Genomic DNA, 10,617 nt, shown 5'->3' on the forward strand with positions numbered 1-10,617 from the left:
ATGATTAGGGAGTGCATATGAGGTGAAGCAGCACCGCTTCTTTACTTACCTGGACTGGAACAGCCTCCTCAGACAGAAGGCTGAATTCATCCCTCAGCTGGAGTCAGAGGATGATACCAGCTACTTTGACAGTAAGGCACTCTGATAAAATACACACAAGAATTCTAAAGGGTGTGAATATTAGGCTGGAATTCTATACATTTTGAAGTTCATAAAAGCTTCTGTGGTTTTGGTGAGTTTGATGGTGTTATGATGACGTTATTCTCTGTCTGCTTTTTCTCCCATGTAGCTCGGTCAGACCGGTACCACCATGTGGACTCTGAAGAGGAGGAGGACACCAATGATGACGAGCACCTGGAGATCCGTCAGTTCTCCTCTTGCTCACCGCGCTTCAGCAAGGTAACGTTACAGGCATGAATACTCTCACACCCTGACAACCAGATCTGGCTGGCCTGTTTGTAAATAAACTAGTTCTTTATGGTTAAGCCAAAGGCATTAGCCATAAAACAACTTGTAAATCTCCCTCTCTCTGGGCTCCCCAGGTGTACAGCAGTATGGAGCGTCTGTCTCTGCATGAGGAGAAGCGCACGCCTCCTCCCACTAAGCGCAGCCTGAGCGAGGAGGGCGGAGAGCGGCTGGACAGCCTCGGTGGCCTCAAGTCCAGAGACCGCAGCTGGATGATAGGATCCCCAGAGATGTGAGTGGCCGTGTGAATAATCTAAATGATGTGGTAGAATGGTATTCATACCAGTCTTTGTTCGTATGGCTCCATTATATTCTAAATATGCATTGAGCAATTATCACTGTACTGTAGCAACATGGTCCTAAATGAATGAAGACGAGTATCAGTTTGTTGTTCATCTACACTCACATGGCTAGTTGGTACAACAGTGGCTGATAGAAGGTCTATGATTCCTATTTTGTTAATGAGTTAATGTTTGCGTGTGTGTGATAGAAGGTCTATGATTCCTATTTTGTTAATGAGTTAATGTTTGTGTGTGGGTTTTGCTGCAGCCTGCGTAAGCGCCTGTCTGTGTCGGAGTCGTCGCACACAGAGAGCGACTCCAGTCCTCCCCTGACAGTGCGGCGCCGCTGCTGCTCCGCCATCATTGAGATGCCCCGCTTCGCCATCTCCGCCGAGGAGGAGGCCTCCAGCGGCCGCAAGACCCCTGTGAGGGGACCCCGCTCCGAGGAGCTGCCCCTGGCCATCCCCGAGCTGCCTGTGGAACGGGAGCTGAAGCTGGACGAGTCACCCACCACACCAGGCTCCACCTCCAGCCAGCAGAGCCGCGCCACCCTCACACGTTAGTGTCCCGTCCGTCCCCACACACACACACACACACACACACACACTTTTGCATGAGACGTAGGAAATAGTCTTAAACATCTTGTTATAGCCCTTTGCACAACACTGACCTACATAGACATTTTTAGAAAAGTGTTGTCAGACTATAATGCTGTCTACTTCCCAGACTTTTGGAAATATGATGTGATCTAGCATGTCACAGGTAAACAAAACTTGAGAACATGCACATGTGAGCAGCTTCCCCTTTTTTATGCGATTGTCCGATTTGACACTGTGTGCTGTGAGTCTGATGGACTGTGTGTTGGTTGTTGTCTAGCGGGCAGCTCAGGTGATGTGTGTGAGCGAGCGTCCCCACGGCCCTCAGCTGCAGCTGCGGACATGTCCGATAGCTCCACCCCTAAAGCCATCAGTGACCTCGCAGCCCGCCGTGCCCGCCACAGACTGCTCTCCGGAGAGGCGGACAAACACACGTCTCGTCCGCTCAACAAGGTCATCAAGTCCGCCTCCGCCACCACTCTCTCCCTCATGATTCCTTCAGGTAAGACGTCGTGTGTGGATCGGTATGGGCTTTTATATTTATATTGACTTTAGACTTGCATTCTTCACTTTCTTATTCATTTTCATTGTCCAGATGTTCGTTCTTGTTAAATTGTATGGAATTTCCTTTCTGTTGATTTAATTGGTTTAATAAAACTTTGTGCTGCGTTTCCAAATTAATTAGGTTTGTAATTGCAAAGATGGACCTTGCAAAAGAAGTTAAATAGTAGAGATGACTCTCTTTCTATTTTGCATCTTTCTGTCTCTCTGTCACTCCATCCGCTGTCACTCCATCTGTAGAGCACCACGGTGCGTCGCCGCTCGCCAGCCCCATGTCCCCCCACTCCCTCTCCTCCAACCCATCGTCCCGCGACTCGTCTCCCAGCCGGGACCTGAGCCCAGCCATCTGCAGCGTCAAACCCGCCATCATCATCCACCGCGCCGGCAAGAAGTACGGCTTCACCCTCAGGGCCATCCGCGTCTACATGGGAGACAGCGACGTCTACACTGTTCACCATATGGTGTGGGTAAGTGACACACACACACACACACACACACACACACACACACACACCATATGGTTAGGTTCAGTCTACTGTCAGGGTAATGAAGAACATATGTACATTTTGTGGCTGTAGAATGTCGTTGATTCATGTCAGTACTGTAACTGGATCTGGACCCTTGAGGTTCACTTGCATACTGTCCCAGTGTTCAGGACACTCTTCTGCCCCCCTTTGTCTGTGTCTCTCACTTTTGCTTTCACTCTTTCTTTGTCCATGAGACTGTATTTGTATGAGGGCATATGGTGAGGGTAGTGGTGAAGTAAATGTTGGATGAAAGATATTAACGGCGTTCTCGACATCTCTCGTTCTCTCTCAGCATGTGGAGGTAGGAGGTCCAGCCCAGGAGGCCGGCCTGCGGGAGGGAGATCTCATCACACACGTCAACGGGGAGGCAGTGCACGGTCTCGTTCACACTGAGGTGGTGGAACTCATTCTGAAGGTGTGCACACTCGCATACATACACTCTGGCATAACTCTCAAAGAGGTTTAAATCCACAATACACTCCCGCCCACCTGCATATTGTTCCATTGGCCTCAGGTGCAACGCTGATGAACTGTATGCATACAGTCATACTTGTTCACAGGCAAAGCTGTTTATTTCCTGATTAATGAATCATGTGTGTGTCTCCCTTTCCTACTGCAGAGTGGCAGTAAGGTGTCCATATCAGCCACGCCCTTTGAGAACACCTCCATTAAAGTGGGCCCCGCCCGCAAGACCACTGTCAAGTCCAAAATGGCACGCAGGAACAAGAGGACTAAGAACAAGGAAGGCCAGGACAGGTTAGACCCATCGGACATGTAGACAATGTAGCAATGTAGCGGAACCTCTTATTGTATCACAGGTTATTTCTATTGTAATTGTGTTGCTGTTGTGATTGACAGTAAGAAGAGGAACTCTCTGTTCCGTAAGATCACCAAGCAAGCCTCTCTGCTGCACACCAGCCGCAGCCTGTCCTCTCTGAACCGCTCGGTGTCCTCTGGAGAGAGTGTGCCAGGCTCCCCCACACACAACCTCTCACCCCGCTCCCCAACACAGGGCTACCGCTCCACACCGGACTCCTCCCACTCAGGTGAGACAACCGTTTACATCACCTGCTTCCATGGGTGCTGGATAGAGGAACACAATGACAGTGTGATCAAAAACAAACAGCCTATTCAGAAATAGCACTGTCTGCCCATGGACACTGGAAGGAGCAATACACAGCCAGTTGGTAGTGATCAAAACAACAGCAGAGTCAAATATCAGTAGTCACCAAAACACTTATTATAGTCTGTAATTATATTCCCATCTACATTTAGTCCTTTAGCAGGCAGCATTATTGAAAGCAACTAACAGCATTGTAAAGTTCTACATTCTATTGGTATGTCTGTTCTGTGGGTATTGAACTCAGTGCCCGTTCAGCTCATTAAATGGAAACTCTTAGGAACACATATTGCTCTTGATTGTGCCATCATGAAGAAAGCAGCTGTGTGTGTTTGTGTCGGTGTTGTGTGTGTTGTTTGTGTGGGTGTTCTGTGTTTGTTTGTATGGGTGTTCTGTGTGTGTTTGTGTGGGTGTGGGTGTGGGTGTGTGTGTGTATAGTGTGCCTGTGTTAAGCACACTCTGCCCTGTGTGTTTCAGTGGGAGGGAACTCATCTCAGAGCAGCTCCCCCAGCTCCAGCGTGCCAAACTCCCCCGCCAGCTCGGGCCAGATCCGGCCCAGCTCCCTGCACGGCTTGGCCCCCAAGCTCCAGCGCCAGTACCGCTCGCCTCGCCGCAAGTCCGCCGGGAACATCCCCCTGTCGCCGCTGGCCCGCACGCCCTCCCCCACCCCCCAGAGCACCTCCCCCCAGCGCTCGCCCTCTCCCCTGTCCGGCCACCCCCACCTGGGCCAGTCCTTCCCCGTCAAGCTGCACTCCTCGCCCCCGCTCATGCGCCACATCGCCCGGCCCAAGAGCGCCGACCCCCCGCGCTCGCCCCTCCTCAAGCGGGTGCAGTCTGCCGAGAAGCTGGCGGCCTCCCTCTCGTCCTCCTCCCTGGTCACGTCCCTCTCCTCCTCCTCCCCCGCCGTCTCTGCCCCCTCCACCTCGTGCGGGACGTCGGGCGTGCGCAAGCACAGCCTGGACATCAGCCACTCGGACTTCAAGAAGGAGCTGCTGCAGCGGGAGCCCAGCCTGCAGGAGTCGGCCGGCGTGGGCAGCCTGCTGCTCGGGGGCCGCGCCGCGCCGGCCGAGAAGGGCAGCCTGCAGAAGCACTCGACCCGTAAGCTGGGCCGCCAGGAGGTGACCGAGGGCGCTGGGCCCCTGGGGCTGGCGCCCGGTAAGAGCAAGCTGAAGGACAAGCTGTCCGCCATCCGACAGGACCGAGCCGAACGTCGAGAGTCGCTCCAGAAGCAGGACGCCATCCACGAGGTGGATTCGTCCGAGGACGAGACGGACGAGGGGTCGGAGGACAGCCAGGAGGGCCGGGGGCAGACCTACGTCACCCCCAGCACCTGCCTGCTGCGCCCCACTACGGTCACAGCGGCGTCCTCTACCTCCACGGCCCTCAGACTGGGCCCCGGCCCCTCTGTGCCCCCAACTCTGGGCATCACGCAGTCCGGTACCCCAAAGCTCCGAGCAGGCCCAGCGCCTGGACAAGGCCAGGCTGCGCCAGTGGGAAAGCCAGTAGCGTCCGACCCCAAGGCTGCTCCGTCTGCATCTCCTGCTCCAGGCTCAGTCAACAGCTCGTCCAAAGCAGAGGTTGCTGGGAGGATGGTGCCCACCTCCGCTCCCTCCACCCCACAGCAGAGCGCCCCCCCACCCAGTAGCTTCTCCACGCCCGGCTCCGCGTTCATCTCCCTCACCAGAGATCCCTTCCTGAGGCCGGCAGACCCGCGGCCCAGATCCAGCCCCACCCTGCGGCGGGCGCCAGAGCCCAAGACCCCCTCCACACCGCCGAGCACCCCCAGGGAGTCCCAGACACCCTCGCCCTCAGGAGGGATCACCAAGGAGATGAAGGAGGCGGACAACCGCAGGCAGGCCATGAGCGTCGCTGCCGCCGCCGCCTCCGTGGCGTCGTCCGCCGTGTCCGAAAGCGGAGTGGACAGAATGGTATCTCAGCTAGCCACCGTGGCGAAGAGCGTGCTGGGCCCGGTCAAGCTGAGCATGCCTGGGTCCAAGGAAAGCGCCTCGTCCGACCCAAAGAGCAAAGATCCAAAACTGGAGCGCCAGGATTCAGCGCCGATGGCAGCAGCCGGCTCCACCTCCTCCCTGACGGCCCCCGCACTCTCCGGCTCGCCCAACAGAGCGCCTTCCTCCAGGCCCTCTGCCCCGAGGGACAGCAGTGCCCCTGGAGAGGAAAGTCAGGACAGGTCGGGGTCAGGGCCGACGCACAGCGCCCCCTCTCTGAGGTCCAGGCCTGAGGCCAAAGGCAGCACCACGCCACAAGACAAAGCCAACAAGAAGACCTAGCAGTCCCCTCCCCTCCCCTCCACTAGACTGTCAAGGACTTTTGACTCACAAGTGCATGTTGGAACCCAACATTACAGACTTTTACCATACACTAATCTGAACAGTAAATAAGGATATATAAAAATGATACAAACATAACTGCTCCATTCCTTGTCCAGTGTTGCGTATATCCAGTGTGAATGAACCATTCTGTGTCAGACCCTACTCTCCACACATGCTTCTTGTTTTTAATTTGATATTTGGGATCGTTTGTCTTTTCTCTACAAAACAATGGGGCTAGAAATAAGCTGAATGTTGTAAAATATTCACACATAGATATATACACACTCTCACATATACACTTGAACTATAGGGACACAATCTGAGGCCATGTTTTTACCCTAACAGATCTGGTTGTGCCTTAAAGAAAATATGATCGTTGCTGTTCATCTGCATGTCAACCTACCTGTGATTTCTATAGGGGGTTAAAGGATGTATCTCAGCAATAAAGTAGCGTATGCTTAGCAATTTGTACAAACACATCACATAAGCACCATCTGCATCAGCTACTTGGCAAACAAATGCATATCCCAGCATCCTTTGTTCACGTACTGTGACCATAGAGTCTGTGAGTTGAAGGCTCCTCGTTCATAAGCCTGTTGTGCTTCACCGGCGCTTTGTGGTTCAGTCATCCATTCTCTTCTCAAAACACTTCTCGTTTTATCAGTTTAGTGTCTGTAAGCCAATATGAATGTTTACTGGTAACGTCCTAGGATAGATTAGCAGTATCTCAGCATGATAAAAAAAAATAATACCTCTTTGTGTGTGTGTCTGTGTGATTAAGTTTATCAATCGAATTTGCCAGTGTTGCACATGAGATTTTGTTGTGAAGTTTGTGCATAGAAAAATCACTATAGCACCATCATATGTTAACATGTGAATAGGCCTGCTGAGCATATTTGTAAACTGATGTAGTTAGTAGTCTAATGAAACTAAACTCTCTTATTTTAGTATACTTAGTCTAGTTGTAAGAGGAGCATCGTCATCTGTATAAAGGAAACACAGTTAATCACACTCTGTGTAAGAATGAGTGTGTGTTTAAAGTCCAATTTTCCAAATCACTCTTCAGCTGCTCACCTCTGAAACCTATTAAGTGACCAGACTAGACCGACATCTCAACCCTCAGGCTTCTTAATCGTAACACTCGTGGGTGAAAACTGGAAGGAAATAACACACACCTCATGAGGCTTTAGGGCCATGGTTGTGACTCGTATCTGAGAGGCGCTCCAGTAGACCACTAGCTTCATTTCTAGCCCCTTCTGTCTCCTGTGTTCACTTTGTTTGCTTTTGTTTGCAACGAAATCAGCCCAATGTTTTTAGCTCTGGACCAATTTGCTCTGTTTTCACTGTATCTGTGTTGCCTCTTATCTGATAAGGTTACCTGACTAAATGCTCTGTGTGAATGTGTTGTGTGTGTACATAGGTGATTGGGGTGATTGTGTGTGTGTGTGTATATATATATATATATAAATGAATATGTACAAATCTTTTCTGTGTTTTATACGCTGCAGTATTGAGAGTGTGTGTCTGTAAACTAGGTTAGCCTCTGTGTATGTATTGCACCTGTGCTGTCTAATCCTGCCCTTTGTGAAGTGCTGGGCCGGAGGGCAGCTTTGCACAAAAAAAGCAACACCCCTTTTTTTTTACTTTTTGGTTTGTGTGTGTGTGTGTATTCTTTTCTCCTTTTCAAGGAAAACGATAAATTGGCCAATCAGACCCTATCCCTCTGAGGTGTTGACCAATCCCTAGACCTCTTGGGGTGTCGTGCACCTCAGTTATACCTTTTGAACCCTTAATGGTTCCCCGTTCTAATTCTGTGGTATATCCCGTTATGTGTTATTGTATGTTGTTTTAAACTTGTTTTAAAATGACACAGCCAGACTCTCCCCCTTTCTCATCGTTGTCTGACTGCCACCATTAGGACACTTGCTTTAGCAGTGTCCTCCACCCAGTCACTGTTCAGCTTGCAAGGTCATGTGGCTACAGTCTGGGTGCAGGCATGTGCATTGTGTTTACATATCTTTACCTCAGAAAAGCCACTAACTTGAGCCACATTGCAGTGCCAATGTCCATGGCTGCTCACTCTTGACCTGGCCGTAGTGTTTAAGCCTATCTAAGCCACATATGTTAGCAGCCAGAGTGCTTTTACTGAGTTGTGTCCATGGGTAGCATGAACTTCATATGGGTCTGTATGTGCAGCAGATAAAGACCTTCTGCATACGAGTCCATAATGTCTGATTAATCTTACATAAGAAAAGAGCAGGGCACTGAGTGAAGGTTAACAGCGATGCTCAAACCCTCCCTGACCGATGCAGTTAAAGTTGGTGATGCAAAAGAAAAAGGTTCTGTGATCAACATGTCTCCCTTCTTTGGTTGTCTCAGATTCCTTCAGTCTGTAGAACTCTTCAGGCTCCCTGACAAAAAATGCCATTGCTACTCCAACCCTTATGATGAGGCTAAGAATTTTAAGAATGTATGAAATTATATGTTATGGGTTGTTGGTATATAATGTAATTTGCGTTAAGCCTGTTACAGAGCCTCCATTAGATTTTTTTTTTTTTTTGAAAATGCACAGTAGAGGATCTTGTGCTGTTTTGAGAAGAACTTCACGGTGTGATGGATAATTGTTATTTTGAGAGTGGCAGGGGGAACAGATAATTCCCAAACAAAATATGTGAGAATCATTCCATGTGTGGTACTGTGGTCATTCAGTTCTCTGCCAGGAGACGAGTAAAACTATAGTGGATCTTCAAGAAAAATTCTATGTGGAGCAAGAATGTATATGTTTACAAATTGTAGCGCAGTGTATGTCATTAGAGTATGTTGTTCCTCTGGAAGTCGGTCTATGGCACGTTTGCCTCTCTCTGTCTCTTTCTAATCAGTGGCTGTCTGCAGCCTTCAGCCACACATTTCTGTCTGAAATTGAAATGTGATTTTTCATGTGATGGACACACACACTCCCATGTGTAACTGCCATCAGTTCTAGAGAGGGCTGGTGTGTCAGTAACCCCTGCCCCCAACTCCTCATTAATCTACAGCCACTGCCCTGTTGACTACACAGCTGTCAATCCTCAAACAGCCACTAAACACAAACTCAGATCCTAGGCACACAAAACACACAATGAACCACACTCATTGACTGGAAACATTTTGATTAGGATACTAGGATTCTGAATCAGTGTCTCTAAATTCCTCCTCCCTATTGAACGTGATGGACTTTAGTCTTTGTCGCCCACATTTCTCGCACACCCACAACTCACACAGACACACATTAGTATTGCACTCCCATCAGTTCAGATAATGAGGTGTGTGTGTGTGTGTGTGTGTGTTCTCCTTTCTGTGTGCTTTCTTGTGGCCACAGCAGATTACTGAGCCAGTGTTGGGGCGTTGGCCTTTGCCACACAGCTGATGGCTGGTACGGAGCGAACTGACACTTGTGGGCTGTGAGTGTAAGAGACATTCCTCTGGTGTTTAAACAGGATGCCTGATCCTCACTGTGTACAGTAGCCTGTGTTTATCATCATGGTATTAAGGGAAGGGTGGCAGTAGAGTATGTATGATGGACATGAGTTTGGGGGAAGAGGATATAATGCTAGAGTAACCAGTGCAATATCTTTTCATTTTCTATTGTGGTATAAGCATGTTTGTTGTCATTTTCCCTTTAGAAGTAATAAAGTTTTTATGTAAAAAGTATTTTATGTGCCTGCTGTTTTAATTTAAAACGGAGCAAGATAAGCTCTGAGTGAAATTTGAAAAAGACCAAATCTTCACACAAGTGTTCCACTCTGACAGTAGTGTATGATCATCATTGTGTACCAAGTGTGAGTATTCTCTCCTGCTCTAGCGACCCTGCTGTAGTCATCACAGCAAGTGAGCTTTCACTACTATGAGGCCACTTTCACATGCAGCACACTCAAACCAGCTGCCAGTCACATCTGTTTGATCTTTTCTTTGCTCATTGTCTGCTCACAGTGCCTGAACTGTGGAAGTCACCGATAGTATACTTAATTTATGGGTTATACTTAGGAAAGTGGACCCTAAATATGCAAGTATAATATGTTTGTCTTCTGATTTTCCTTCTGTCTGCTTGTCCTGAGCATGTGGGAGTGTCATGTTTACCTCTAAGCACCCAAACCACAGTTGTAGGGCAGTTCAGAGGAGAGTAGTCTCACACACGCAATACTGTAGCCACTATTCAATAACATTGGGGTGTGTCGTTGTAGTAAGGGTCATCAAGGGTCAGGCTTTCATCACCTCATTAGTAATATGTTGAAACGTGTGATATAGTCTTAATGTAACCAATATGAGTTTAGACTCAAAATCTGAATCATTCTGTTGACAGATTTGGCCACCTCTGTAGAGCTAGTGAGAGGCCTGGTAGTTCTCAAATGTTTTCTCCTTAACCATTCTGCAATCCGAGAGAATAATCTAACAGTTTCCGTTTCATATGATCTAGTTATTGTGACTAGGGTATTGTTGTGAAGAGGAGGGAAAAACACTATCCATCTCTGGTGTTTGGGTCCAGACCACTGAGCTATCAGCAACGTATCGGTGCAGTGCACTATTAGAAGACTTGAGTTGCTATGCTACAGAGACTGGCCTCGTGGGTCAGACAGAGGAGAAGTGCTGTCCTGTGGGGTGGACCTGCAGGTGCCACAGAACAGCACTGTGCTGCTAGTCAAAAGATCAAGCAGCTTCCTCTGATACACTCCTCACGCGTTTGATAATTGGTCTCCTCTC

At 49.2% G+C, this 10,617-nt stretch overlaps 1 protein-coding gene across 10 annotated transcripts in view; it reads left to right on the forward strand.

Annotated features, from left to right (window-relative positions):
* The window catches only part of mast2 (microtubule associated serine/threonine kinase 2), a 122,023-nt gene extending 112,453 nt beyond the window's left edge, over positions 1-9,570 (forward strand). For all 10 annotated transcript variants that reach the window (XM_048252731.1, XM_048252733.1, XM_048252732.1 and 7 more), the window contains 10 exons: positions 9-131; positions 290-399; positions 543-697; positions 1,015-1,304; positions 1,623-1,844; positions 2,144-2,370; positions 2,723-2,845; positions 3,050-3,186; positions 3,289-3,476; positions 4,028-9,570. In XM_048252731.1, the coding sequence (XP_048108688.1) occupies positions 9-131; positions 290-399; positions 543-697; positions 1,015-1,304; positions 1,623-1,844; positions 2,144-2,370; positions 2,723-2,845; positions 3,050-3,186; positions 3,289-3,476; positions 4,028-5,838 (3,386 nt within the window). In that variant the 3' untranslated portion in view covers positions 5,839-9,570. The remainder of the gene's footprint in view (positions 1-8; positions 132-289; positions 400-542; positions 698-1,014; positions 1,305-1,622; positions 1,845-2,143; positions 2,371-2,722; positions 2,846-3,049; positions 3,187-3,288; positions 3,477-4,027) is intronic.
* Positions 9,571-10,617: the final 1,047 nt, after the last annotated feature.

This window comes from Alosa alosa, chromosome 9, assembly GCF_017589495.1.
Source record: "Alosa alosa isolate M-15738 ecotype Scorff River chromosome 9, AALO_Geno_1.1, whole genome shotgun sequence".
Lineage (NCBI taxonomy): Eukaryota > Metazoa > Chordata > Actinopteri > Clupeiformes > Clupeidae > Alosa > Alosa alosa.